This window comes from Lottia gigantea (genome assembly GCF_000327385.1).
Source record: "Lottia gigantea unplaced genomic scaffold LOTGIsca_18, whole genome shotgun sequence".
Classification (NCBI taxonomy): Eukaryota; Metazoa; Mollusca; class Gastropoda; family Lottiidae; genus Lottia; species Lottia gigantea.
The window spans coordinates 1,229,298-1,244,034 of NW_008708301.1; the positions used below are offsets into that span (position 1 = coordinate 1,229,298).

Consider the following 14,737-nt stretch of genomic DNA (forward strand, 5'->3'; position numbering starts at 1 on the left):
TGCTATTTAATTTTTTCCATTACAAACTACTGCGCAGTACAATAACATTTACTAGTAATACATATTCAACCTTTTCATACAACAGCAGCTCAACTACCATAGGCACTGGATGAACTAATTACACCGGCCCCAGCCCCAGGGATTCCCGACTATTGACAATTTGCAGGAGAGACTAACGAAATGGTGATGAGGGTCCCACTAAGTTCACAAGCCTCCACTCATCTAGTTTGAACCACTGCATTACGCTTTTTAGGTAATAACGATCACTATATTATATGACCAAGTTTGGTATAACTCCTTAAAAATGGTGCCTTCTGGAGTGATAGCTAAAATATTTAAAGACCAAGGGCAATAACTTATACTAAATGATTTTCAATTTTTTCAATAGGGTTCATTGAAGGTTCATAGTGCCTAAGAAGAACTAAGGCAATAACTCACATTAAATATTTCTGAATATTTTTGAATTTTCACTAAGGTTAACCCTTGTGTATGCCTAATAAACACTTACACCAAGTTCCCTCAAAATCAACAATTGTGTCTTCTAGAGGGTTTACGAGCAATCGTGGACGAACGTACCGATGGATGGACATGGGTTACCCTAATATAAGCTCTTATTGCATGTGAGCGTTTAAAAAACGGACTTGACTAACCAATTTTAATAGTTCAAGGGAGGTAAGTGATAAAAATATCTATATGATATGGACTCGCTCCATTCATTTGCCACCTCTTCCCATGTTAAAAAACGAAATTCAACCTTCTACAACTTTTTCTAAAAATTTCTTTGAAAGCTTTCCAATTTGTCGACTGAAAGGCTGACCAATCCTTAAAAAATTTAATATATGATGACCATGAAAATTTTGAGCTACTATAATTGAAAGTAGACTACTACCGGTTATACTCATCCGCTAGAGTTTGGTAGTTCACAAAACGACTATTTTTAGAATTCGCCTTCCGCCTTTAGGTATCTCATCATCTCACTAAATCTTAAAGATAATGCAATTTCAGACATCAAATTCCAAATCTAGACCAAATTTTACCCCAAAATAGGCAGGCAAAAACCCCAAAAGGGAGAGAGAAAGAAGATTTCTAAAAATAGCCTGGACTACATTCGCATACATATACAATAATTTGCATAAAATGTTTTAGTGGAATGAGTCCTGTAGCCAATTTTTTTTTCTTGTTTTAATTTGTTCTATAACATCTGTGGAGCAATTATCGTAATGGGTGCTTTGAGTTTTAGATCCCAATCACCCTTTCGCCACTACCACATCAACGGGAAATTAAAAATTGCACTTAGTTCGGTTTAATTTTCATACCACGAAAAGAAACTTTCAATTGGGTGGAGATTTTGGTGACGTTAATTTTGATTATGGAATAAACTTTTAGAAAAAGTTATGTTTTATTTTTACATAATTCTATTCCAAATATGCTCAAAACAACAAAAATATTCAATTTCCAATATGAAACGGGCGTACAATAATAAAACATAACGTAAGCTTGAAATGCATTAATCTTATCATGATCAGGATAAGTTACTTTCCTTTACTATCTTCAGTCGTTGGTGTCATGAAGAATGAAGGAACCTTCTGAAACCTTTAACATTTTTCTGGATACAAGATGTGTGCTTCCAATCTTGGTGAAGACTGTGAAGACACCCCAAAAACAGCAGATTCCGTTGGATGTAGTGGTGGAACATTCGTCAATTTTTTTCTACATTTTTTATTGATTTGCAAATGTCCAATTTGTTTATTGTAAATTGATATAAAACAACGAGCATTATGAATTATTTTATTTAATGTGAATTATAATATTGTCCTACTTTACTAAGAGTTGGGGACCCTTGATTCAATAAATTCCAGTTTTCATGAGAATAACCAGGCTTTTCTCTGGTACAGAACCAGGCGTATTTTTCTACGTAGGGTGAACTTTCAAGACGAGGTAAAATTTGCTTCAAGAAATTGACATTATCATCAGCATTCTTAGCGTGATAACAGGCAAACTCTGTTAGCCAAATCTTCTTATTATATTTATGGTAAAACTTGTTAATCATATCCATGATTTGGTTTGGTTGACAATTGTAAGAATGTAAAGCTAGTCTATCTACACGACAATTATGACAAGCTTTAAAGAATCGATCAAACCAAGAATAACATGAATTGGGAAAATTATCACAACTTGTTGGAGCAGGCGATACTAAAATCTTTCCATGTGCCTTCTGTTCAATTTGTGGCCAGAGTTCAGCAGCCCTTTCAGGTGATAACTCGAAATGTCCATTTCTCCATACATTTGGTTCATTAAATCCTAGAATATGCTTGGCGTTACTGGGAGGGTTAAAGTTGTGCACATCTTTTTCCTGGTGTACCATTGGTATATATTCACCACGAAATCGTTTTGAGCAATGATACATCGTGTCTTTATTAAAATTATCGTGCCAGTTATACCTGTTAAATATATTTAAAGACTATTTAAAGACAGAGAAAACCTGTGTACACTTGTGTATAAACCGCTATGCGGATTTATACAGTGTACACAGGTTTTTTTCTGTTTATACATCGATAAACTGAAAAAATGTTCAGGTCATACCTTAATTAATGACAGTATATCAGAGATAGTATATCCATATATATCTTGTGCTTCTTTACCTGTGCCTTTTTTTATATGTTTAGACAGTAATTAACAATATTACTTGTAAAAAGTTAGCGATATCTGCGATTTGATATTGTCCTAAACTGACTGACTACACAGTAGTTAGCTCCCTTAACATTTATTTTTGTGTCCTTTCAGAGTTCTTTTCTACAAAGATAACGATTCTGTAAAACTGAAGGAAATTCTTGTCACTGTGTCCTGCTTGTACGTTTGTTTCAAGTCAATAACTAATGCATGTTTATCAATACATTTTACGATGTAAAAAATATTTTAGAGTTTAATACTTACCACCATGTTGATGAAGATAGAGCATGCGTATCACCACATTTATACAACGCTCCACACAGTCCAAATCCTTTCTTAAAGCTTGCTAAAACCAATGCTGGGTATAATAGCACTAACAGCGTTATTGATTTAATCATTTTGCTGATATTCGGCAACAACTTCTAAACGGAACGTAGTCCCTGCTTTATATAGGGCGTTATCTTTTCTTATCTATAATGAAGGCCGATGTTTCCATTTAAAAATAGGCCTACAAAGAGTTTTAATCTAGAAATTGGCACCCAGAAATAACTTAGAAAAGATTTAACTCTAAATTGCTAATCAGATTCTAAATCGTTAAACACAAACTATCGTGGAACTGAGGCCCGTCTTTACAAAGTTACAACCAGACAAGTCAGAATCGAGGAGGAATACCTCGGATCATATCTTGGCATGAGCCCGACCAGTTTCTTTACCTGAAGGTCATTGTTTCAATGTTTTCAAGCAACGGATAAAGCTGACTCTTCATCATCACGAGAAAATATTCTGTTGAGTCGAAAAAGTATAACGTTGGCAACGCCAAGTAGGCTTTCTGATTTTAATTTGATTTTTCCGAAATTGTATGCAGACGATTCAAACTTTTAGTTGAGGAAATGTAGTGGTATGAGCAAGAATCTATGGAGGCAAAGTGACTATAATATGGTTAATTTATTTTTTAATGAGAAAAAAGGGTCAGAAAAAAGCAATAAGGGCCTATTTTGGTTTTGTTGTTATAGAAGCACTGGCCAAGGTCACAAGAAGATCAAGAAGAGAACGTTCGTCTTTTACATAAAGTCTCAATTTGAGAAATAAAGATTAAATTGAAATGGTACTATAAATGTTTCGCGCTGCGTGCAAAGAGAAATTATAACATTGTAAATTTGTCTTTCTTAAAAACAGTAACCAAACGTTTAGTGAAAATATTCGCGATGACATCGCTATGCCTTATGTAACATTAATATCATCAAGTCATAAGTGATCTTCACAATTTTCCATAAAAAGACAGCATTTCTTCCAAGGTCAGAGTCGTGGCCTGTGTGAAATACCACAAGTGGACAGATCTAACATGTAGGTTATCTGTAACATTTAACCTTGTAGATAAGACTAAGACTATATTTCATATTTAGTTAATACTGATAGTACTTCTTACTTACTTAAACAATGGTAATGCATACATATCAAATGCTTTAAATGGAAGAGTGGTTTTGGATACTTAGGGACACTCTTTTTTTTAGATACTCTTGTCAACTCCAATAAGGACATGTTTTACGGACAATCGTCATCTTTGTATAACCTGCCCTGATGACGATATGAGAAAACTCCACAAGGAATGGTGTAGTTTACAACAAGAGATATGGTTTCAATGTGTTAATATTCCAAATACTCTTTTATATAACATTAAATGTGATCATTAGTTGATTTCCTTCTGGTAGAAAAGTTAGGTATTGTACGACCAGATGATAAATTAGGAACCGATGCTCGTTTTTTTCTGTGTAATAATCTTCTTGATGAAATCACAGGCTCCACAACCGTAGCATCTCTTCGCTTACCTTTCTTACTCCGGATATTTAATAGGATTGCGTCTGAAAAATAATAGTTATTTTGTTGAGATATTTTATCTATGAAACTGTTCTGATTAAATATGACATGGAAATTATTCCTTCAACCAAGTGAAATAATGAAACATTCATTAAACTGTTGTAACATGGTGTCTCTTGGTGCTGCATAATCTGATCATTATCAAAACAAAACGAACGGCACTGGGGACATATATGGTTAAAATTAAAACCAACTGTGGATGCTCGATGCATCATGGAAACATTCATTCTACTTAGATATTAATCTACTGCTTATAGTTTCATGATGAAATTCAAGTCTATCTACTGATGACTTATTGCATTAGTAATTCGAGTGTCCAAATATTGATATATTTGATTACCTAATCTTTTTTTCTAAAATAGAAGCTGATTCTTCTAAGCTGTTTTCTAATTTAAGTGATAAACTCAGACATTAAGAAGGAGTGTTTTGTAAACGACACCTGTAAAGGGTGGGTACGACAATATGAGTTCTTGAAGTATAACAAAATCCCAAGAATGATGACTACCATATTATATATTGTTTCTATTGATATGTAATTAAAATACGTTTTGGCACTTAGCATAGTTAACTGACAGAACAGAAGTAATGTATTAATAAATAGTACAAAAACCTATTATATATTATTGATGTCATTAGCACACATATAAACAGATGTTAGTCACCTCTGTGTATATAATAGTGCATTAGAATTTTTTCAATGAATTAAGCAAAACACTGTAAATTAACAAAAAATTGTATATTTTTTTGTGACAGGCACACATTAATGACAACTAATAGTCCCGAAACTATAATACTGGTTAATTTTGCACAAGAATTAACCAAAATCCAAAGCTTCTAAGAGATCAGATTAATTTGCAACAGTGAGTAATCTTTCTGTCTTTTTCAGGATTGATGGACAGTTTGTGCCAAGAACCGCTTATCAGTATAGTACTGTCTTTTTATGTATGTATCACCCCCAGCAAGAGATGCTACTTTGTAAATGTTAGTAATGTTATGTAACTTTCTAAGAAAGCAATTAGATCTACCTAATGTGAGTAAAACACTGTTAAATTGAAATTACATTACTTACAAACAACTGTGACGCTGGTCGCAACTGACCAATTCGTTTTATTCTTACTAAAATATGTTATTATCCATTTATTTAATATGTCTTATACTACAGTGAAATCCATTGTCATCTCTATTGACAACAAGATATACACAAATGGCTTTCTCTTTCTTAATCGAAAATTCAATTTTGGTTTGAAAGCAATGGTATCTTTAACTGCGAATAAATATCTTTGTAGACTATATTTGTAATACTACATATGTCATGATAAAAGAAACCGAAATGACAATCCGGTATCCCAGAAATGAAGATCTGCCTTAGAAGCTTAAAATATAACAATATATAATCCTTAAGTATGGACATTTCTGGAACTCATATCTTGTGGACATGTACCATGGGTCCTGATATTAAGCAAAATTTGTCCTCTTACCTCTAGTTTTAGTTTTGGGTTGAACTAAATGGTTAGTATCCACATCTTCACCACAACAACAACATACTTTAATGTTTACTGCTTGCGTCTCTTTAGGAGTCGCCCATTCACCAACAAACGATGGTTCCTTACAATAAGGACATCCAACAGATTTGTCGACAAGAACACCTAAAGAGTGAACAATAACGCATGGCTTAATGTAACGAACGATTAAAACTTTATTAAAACAAACTTTTGCTTGCTTGTCGTTGTAATTATAATTAGCAAAACTCAAATTCCTACCTGTGTAGTCTTTCAGTAGATCATCAATTTCATCAAGAAGTGGTATTAATAGAGTCCACATTGTTGAAATTGGTACCTCGTCTTCTCCATCAGTATCATCTCTCACAGATAGCCTTATGATCCCACCTGATTTATTTCCTTCATCAGCCTCCACAAGTAACCTAACAAGATGCTCCTCGTGTTCAGCATGTATTCCGTTTGCCCAATGAGCTACATATCGTAATTTAAACCCCTTCCTATGAAACCGAACACTGATGATGTGAAATAGCCCAGGTGGAAGATACCTTGGGAACGAATAGTGGATTGCCAAACTTCGTCTATGAGAAATGCTTTCCCATTTACTACTGGAAGTTTCGGGCTGGATTGTACTTCTTAACCAAGGAATAAGATACTCAATGAACTTCTTATTTGGTTTATCTTGATCGTTTTTCTGGTCAACTGTAAATGTTACTGTCAAATCTTTGGGTCTTTTGGTTACCGGGTATCCTATTTCAAAAGCCTCAACGAGTACATTTAGAGCTTTCTGAACAAATGATGAAAGATTATTATCACAATGGAGGTGTGGTATTGATAATATTTTCATTAAATCAATATTTAGTATTCCTTGTGATAACAGATCTCTTTTCAAACGATCAAATTTCGTCTGGCTGATATTCACAGATTTAAACTGATCGTCCATATCATACGTTAAAATTTCACTCGCATTATGATTGTAAATCAGTTTCAAAATATCAAATAACCATTGTGGTCTCAGAAATACATAGTTTTTCAAATATTTATTGTGTCCAAACCAGATAATTTTGCCAGTCTCGTGAAGATAAGTAGTTATATCACGAAGAATATGCTTCATTCCAAATTTTCCCGTTACTTCGTTAATGTACTCGTCCCATGAAAGAACGGGAACTACCAAGGAGTTGCCTCTGTCTTCTAAATAATTTTCTATATTCACCCAAATTGAAGGAATTACACGCATAACATGTGGAAATAATTTTCTATCATTTGATAAACTTTCGATAGCTTTGATCAATTTATCAAAACCTTTATACTTAGCTGCACTCGTTACAATGACATTTGTTTGAACTGAAAATTTGGATCGTAGAAGAAATGTGTACGATTTTAGTTGTTCTGACAATGTTGGGGAAATAAACATTTGTTCTTCTATTGTTTTAATTTTATCTTCAATTAACTTTCTCCTCTGATTCATGTGAGATTTTAACTGATCACATACACTATCACATACTAACTTAATTTTATCAGTTGGAACGAGATCACAATGTGTTGCAACCAGAAGGACTACCAATTTGTTAGTTTTTGTGATCATCCAATCAAACCATGATCCAATCATTTCATAAAAATCAATCTCTCGATACTTTGCCATGTTGAATGTTAAAATAGTTATTGCCGACTCTTCAAAGAAAACATAATTGGGATAATTATAATATGAGTGTCCACAAAAATCCCATATATTGAGCTGAAGCTGTTTGCCTGGACATCCGTCTTCCACATCATAATCGAAGGTCGTTTCAAAACTATTAATACCAGCTGATATCTCATCAACGTCCCTCGTAATCCTAGACTGTTGATCAACAATACTTTGTACCAAACTGGTCTTACCACTACGATGCGAACCTAGCACCAAAATTTTAATTCCTTGATAGGTTTTGGCATCAATTCTAGTTTCTTGGAAAAATTGTGATACAGATTTTAAACCACTCTCACAAACTGATAATGGAGGATAGGAAATAGGATTATCCCGAACATCCAATTCCTGATCTATTTCAGGATCAAGTTTCTTTATTGCGTTCCATGAAAGCACTTTTATATTGTTGCTGGAAATATCAAGCTGATTTGTCATCTGTAGCAAATGGGCTGGAAACTTTGTCAAGTTATTGTTTGAAATATCTAACATTGATATCCATTTTTTATGATGAAGTTGGACATTAAATGATGGAATTTTGCTAATGTCATTTTGACTAGCATTAAATGCGTCTAAATTCGGCAATTTAAATACCTCCGGGTTAAGCACTTTAAGACGGTTGTTCGATATATCAACATCAGAGAGTGATTGTAAATGCCGAACATCGTGAGGTATGTCGGTAATTCGATTGTTATTGCAACTTAATATCTCCAAATGTATTAAATTAGAGATTTCTCTTATCACAGATGAAAGTTTATTACCGTCCAGAACTAATATTTGAATTTTGCGTAGTTTGTCGATGCCATTTATTGCTTCTAAGTTATTGTTTCCAAGATCTAATCGCGAAAGGTTTTTTAGTTTTTTCAGACAAGCGGGTAATTTTGTCAATTTATTACTATTCAGACGTAACTCCACCAGACTTTCTAAATCTGCAATAGCGTCTGGAAAACTATTATCAACGAGTTCGTTTTCACTTAAATCCAACTTTCGCAAATGTACCAGATTTGCTACAAGACATCCTGGAATCTTTTGTAAGCGCAGACGACAAAGTTGAAGTCTTCTTAATGTTGAGGATAGATGTTGAACATTGTCAACTGTTTCTTTACTTATATCTAATAAACGTAGAGACACGACACGTTCACTTCCTATTGGTGTTGGCAATCTTCCTGGATGTAAATGTCGTCCTTCCCTATATCCAATATGAGAGAGTGGACGATCTCCATACGGACCATGGTACGGAGTCTCCGATGGTTCTACTACTGATTTCTTTTTTGTAAGTCTCTTTGAATGATGTCTTCGTTTTACATGAGACATTTTAAGAAGGTATTCTCAGGAGACACATCATCTGCAAAACAAAAAGTGTATTTTAGTATTTCTATTTTATATCCTTATCACAAAACAACGAGCACACTTACTATTTTGATATTGTACCTATGTTTGACTAATTGTATCAAAAATAGTTGATTAATGTTTAAGAATTAATTCGGTGTCAAGACTATTATAAGAAGTGCTATCACTAAAGTGGAGTCGTCATACTAAAAATCAATAACCAAATGTAAATCCACATAAATGTTTGTTTCTATAAATTCTTTGTGAAGCTTAGCTTTTCTCATGCTAATGAATCGAGAAATTAACAATATAACAATGTCTTCTAGTTGATTATAAATCAAACTTATTCAATTAACAACCACCAACCACTATTTTATTAATCAATCACAAAATCAATGAAGAAGGACCTCATTGTCAAACTTTAGTGATTTTTTTGAAAAATATGCTCATTATGTTGTCGAATAATAATCAGAGTATACTTTTCGGTATATTACTTTGAATAATGGGACGGTTTTTCAGGCGGAACCCTGAACACTATTGTATCAAAGTATCATAAAGTTAACGTTCCTTTTACATGTGGCAAAACAATTACAGTATATGTAATATTATTTATTGTGATCTGTAAGGGACGATATCGTGAAATGACAACTCTTTCAATTTCGATCATACGAGGGAATTGGAAATGTTCCAGAATCTCAAGACATTCTTGTATATGGAACACATATATCGAGAGAAGAATATATTATTTTAACAGTCGGACCAGAAATACAGTACCATTGTCCGTATCAATTCGACTGCCTATATGAAACATTTTCTCACTTATCTTTCCGCTATTAACTGGTCTCAATTCGTATGTCACATCTGATTCCAGATCAATGTGGGGCTAGCAGGATTAGATCAGAACCCACTTCAGATATTATTTCTATACCAAGAGTTATTATCTCTCTAAAGGCACATAAATTGAACTTAGGGTTATCACGTAGATATGATTATGAAATAAGTTCCAACAAGATTACACAAATCAATTTGGATTAATGTGATTGATTAAGTAGGTATAGACGTTTGAGAGAGGGTTAAAAAGTTCATCTTTCAGTAATCAATACAGATTATCCCCTTTTAATGCTTCCTATTATTGCCTTAAAATCATACTTGACCGATAACTTTCATTAATAACTAGTTGGTCAGTCGGTCAAACTCTGAATTTCATCATTACTCTGGACTTAAACTTATACTTATCATATTTTCTAACCCACTCCTAGAGTACACTAGCCAACTACACTACACTACAGACAACTACCTGGGCAAGCTCGGAGACTAACTGATGCCCTCAGTGCAAGGTCATCCGTAAAACCACCAATCGGACACAGGGAGCTGGATCTAATCACCCTGACCACGTACCTAAGAGAACATTTCAAAGAACCATGTCATATCGACAGCGTCTTCTTGTGGTGCAGCCTTTTATCTAAACCAACTTACATCAAGGACACGACCCCAGGGAAAATACTTCTCCATTTTCTGGGACCCCCACTCCAAGAAAAACATACATTTATAGTATTGCTGCGTACGGCCCTTAGTCTACGATAATACACTAATCAAGCCTTATCAGTTGTAAATATTATACTTTATATTTTAATGGACTATTGACTTATCAGTGATTTATAGCTTAAATATACCTTATATATTTAACAATCTATTGGCTCATTAAATTCTTAAATTGGTCACTTCGATAATCTAATCTCGTTTTCTCAATTTAAAACAGATCTTTATTATGAGGATTGAAATCTTAGTAAAATGTATACTTGATTTGAAATTTACTTGTAACGCTGTAACAATGTATCTATAAGTAACGTAGACAACCCCCATTAAATTGATCCATCATGATAATGTCCATATTGTAACAAAAGCATTGCTTTAATTGCAAAAGGCTGCAATGTAAACGTTTAACAGGCTTTCTCTAACACGCAGAACTGTTAAATATCCCTCTAATTAATTGGAATGTTAATTAATTTATTATGGGTATGTTGCCGCGAATAAATTATTCATATTCCTTACGTGTTAAGACTTACGACTCCGTGGGTAGGCTATGCATCTGAGTTATTTCAGTTATTTCGATATAATGAGCATCACTATCCGCTTACTGTCACAGATATATCCATGGGAATAGCTCGCCACAGATCTGATGTTACATTAGGACCGACGGAAAATTAAAAAATCAATAGTCCGACATCAATTTGGCCCAGTTTCCATGAGAAATAGAAACTATAGATTGTCAGATTTTCAGAAACCGCAAAGGCTGGCATCAACCGATATATCAACCAATTACGAAGGTCAAGTTGGCAGCTAATAGCCTAGGGAACGCTAATAACACCATTTTCGAATCCACTTAGTTATTATGAACGGAATTATAACATTTCTTATACGACCACAAAAGGGGCAGTCTGATTTTTAGATATAGGTGCTCAACTTAACGAAAACCATATATCAAAATGTTAGAGATGCGTGTCTCTTACCTTATCTGATTTTTTATGTTTTTGGTTGGTATTGGAAGCTAAATCCGTCGAGAGATAATTCGCCTTCTTATTTTTACACATCTAGTTTTCGTCTGTAATTAACATCGTTTTGAAAAAGAACATTCAGTATAAAAAGTCAGACTGCACTGATGGTTTCCATGTCTTATAGGAATATTCGAGCTACTTGGATACAGTAATAGTCATGATTGCCCATAGTTTAGTAGAAGGACGAAGTTACTGATGAAGGGTCTCATCATGGTCAACCAGACACACCTATATGCCCATTTGATAATGAGGGAGAAGAAATATTTCTGATAATTATATTTGAATGTGGGTGAATTTATTCTGGTGTCATTGGGCATATTATTTGCCTGACATCGTTCGTCTTCTTAGTTACAGAATACTTTTGGTACCAAACCAATATAGTATTAAGTTTGGCAGAGAAGAAGCTGAGCATAACAAAAATATTAAATATAAGTCTAACTCCATGTTTACTTCAGCCAGCCAAAGTTTAACTTTAGTCAAAGTAAAAAAAACATGTTACCGCTTTAGCTGGTATGAAAAAGTTTATATTCTTTTAATAATACTAATAATACTAATGCTTACCCTTAACTGAACATTAATGCTACACTTAAATATTCCTTTTTACTTTACACAACCTTTTAACAAAGTGATACATTTTACAAGTGATGTCTTCAAAAGATTTCAATATTGTTTTTGAACTTTAACCCCGTAGCCATGACTGTGTTGATACGTATATATCTTAAGTCATAGATCTATTACTTTATATGGTTTATATGTGTAAAGATTGACATAGCGTGGCTAATAGACTACCATTGATTTGTAATCAGGGAATAATAGAAATACCTTGATATTTAACCATAGGCTTACTTCATATTATTCAACATGTCCACCCCAGCTATTATACTATATTACTATTGGGTTTCCTAATACCGAATTAATGAGAATAATACTCTAACTTTAAGCCTTTTAAATAGACGAAATAACTGTATACTAGCTTAAAGTTATACTTACAATACACGTTTAAAGAGGGTTCTTTCATAGTACAAAATCATGATGTATTTGGGTGGAAGGTCGACATCGACCTGAGTTTCGGAAGCACTGGAATCAGAATTTTCTAAAATCGAAACTATGGCTGTCATTTCCTGTTTTCGAAATTAGGTAAACCCAATGCCAATCTTATAATGATTGCATTTAGAGAGATTCTATCTTAGTGCTCTATATTCAGGACATCTATTTTGTTGAACATTAGCGTTGTGTTGACCTGCCTGCTTTGTCACCTGATAATTACTGTCTTTCTCTTGCTTTACCTTACTATTACAATGTATTTTGATATCTGCAAACTTCTAACCATTGGATTCTACTGCTAGGTCGATTTCTACAGTTCTATCATAATTTTGAGATGAGCCAGCAACGATGTCACATAATAAAGATACTTGACAAACAGCTCATCCAGTAAATGGTTTCGGGAAGGGCTGAAGTGTTTTTATAGCAATTTGTGTTCAACATTTTAAACAATATTTAATTGAATTCCTTTTGCTTATAAAGGTACATTTACACATTTGTAATTTATATTTTTGGTTATCTAATTGCATATCTATTTCACTTAAAATAGACATTTGTAGAACATTCGATTTGAGAATAAAACTGAAATTTCTAAACTATTGTTTGTCAAAACTCACAATATTAACTATTCATACGGATATTAAAAAAGCTAACGAACAAATGAACATCGTGTATTCACAATGAATAGTGTTTTGTAATAGTAAAGTTCATATTTCATTTCAGTTGATTTTATTTAATGATTAGATACTTATCTTTTTTAAACGTTAATGATGCCTGTATACTATTGTATATTATTAAATTTTGCGTTACAGATGCATGAATGATGTTTACAGTCTCATAAAATGTGACGACATTATCGGCGCTACAACATTAAACATACAGTTAGAGTATCTGTATAAAGTATTAGTTCAGTATTAACAATGGTTGTGAACATTCTGTGTTGGAATTGAACACATTCGTTAAATTTATCTGAATTGCAAGTGTCGACCCTTTGCATTTCAACAGTATTTGTATTGAATACTAGCCGATGTTTTATACTATCGTAAGTCAGACTATTTTTTTTGTTAGATTTCATATTTTTATATAGAATTTAACTTTCTGTATAGAACTTCTATTTCAACTACTTATACTGATATATTACTAACTTAATTCTTATTTTATTCTATTTGTAGATGGAGTTCACTGATAAAGTTATACTATCAGTATCATTTTTTACTGGACTTGGTGTTACATTTTTCTATAATTATATGACTGCATGGTTTATATCGGAATGGCACCTGATAAATAGCTCTGTAGCGATTGCTTCAGTATTATTATCAATACTACAATGTATTTGTTGTTTAATTATATGTGATACAATACCTGTGTTTTGGAATGGCAAGAACGAGAATATATTTAGATCAGTTGTTAAAATTACCAGTCATTTCGGAACTACATTACTCTATAACGCAAGTTTCATTTTTCTAGAACCATCTTCAGCAATGACAATAAAACTTCTGGATTGTTTTACTGCAGCACTTGGACAACGTATTTTTCAGAAGATTGCATTAAATTGGATAATAATTTTAAGTCTACCAATCATGGTGTGTGGAGCTCTGATCTTCACCAATGTTTCAACCGATGCGTTTCATCCAAATATTGGGTCTTTATTGGCCTTTCTTTCAAACATATTGCTGACGGCTAGGAACATCGTCATTTCTATGGAATTTCACGAAAAAGGGGAAATGAAACTTCGGAGTGGGAAAACGATAGCAATGTGCGTTTTATGTGTATTATGTGCTACATGTCTTCTGTTTTATTTAGAGCTGTACGATAAAATTCCTCGTTTTACAAGTTTATTGTTTTGCTTGGCACTTTTTGCTTCGATTTTCGGTGTTTCGAGTACATATATAAATACATTTGTTTTATTAAAACGATTAACAGTTGTTACGGCCTCAGTATGGTGTACTGTTAAAAGGATTACAGTAGTTTTAATGTTATATTGCGTTGGATCCAGACACGCAACAGTTTTTAATTTTACAGGTTTGGTAATATGTTACGTAGGAATAGCTCTCTATCAGTATGGTAAATTTGTTAAAAATACAGTAAAA

The 14,737-nt window shown here is 33.3% G+C and overlaps 2 protein-coding genes across 2 annotated transcripts; both read right to left on the minus strand.

Moving 5' to 3' along the window:
- Positions 1 to 1,385: 1,385 nt before the first annotated feature.
- Positions 1,386 to 3,082, minus strand: LOTGIDRAFT_231191 (hypothetical protein). Its single transcript, XM_009052205.1, has 2 exons — positions 2,935 to 3,082; positions 1,386 to 2,441 (listed from the first exon to the last, which is right to left on the minus strand). Exons 1-2 carry the CDS (start codon positions 3,066 to 3,068, stop codon positions 1,793 to 1,795), a joined length of 783 nt encoding a protein of 260 aa, XP_009050453.1. The 5' UTR covers positions 3,069 to 3,082; the 3' UTR covers positions 1,386 to 1,792.
- A 5,117-nt stretch (positions 3,083 to 8,199) lies between these two features.
- On the minus strand, positions 8,200 to 8,673 carry LOTGIDRAFT_84738 (hypothetical protein; the record flags this gene model as incomplete). Its single annotated transcript, XM_009052086.1, has 1 exon — positions 8,200 to 8,673. A coding segment is annotated over one exon (474 nt), but the record flags the coding sequence as incomplete, so codon positions are not given.
- Positions 8,674 to 14,737: the final 6,064 nt, after the last annotated feature.

Bases quoted from the DNA above. Each gene is read 5' to 3' on its own strand.
- LOTGIDRAFT_231191 (XM_009052205.1), bottom strand. From the start codon at position 3,068: ATGATTAAATCAATAACGCTGTTAGTGCTATTATACCCAGCATTGGTT. The intron at 2,442-2,934 runs GTAAGTATTAAA...TATATTTAACAG, and splicing joins CTATCTTCATCAACATGGTG to GTATAACTGGCACGATAATT.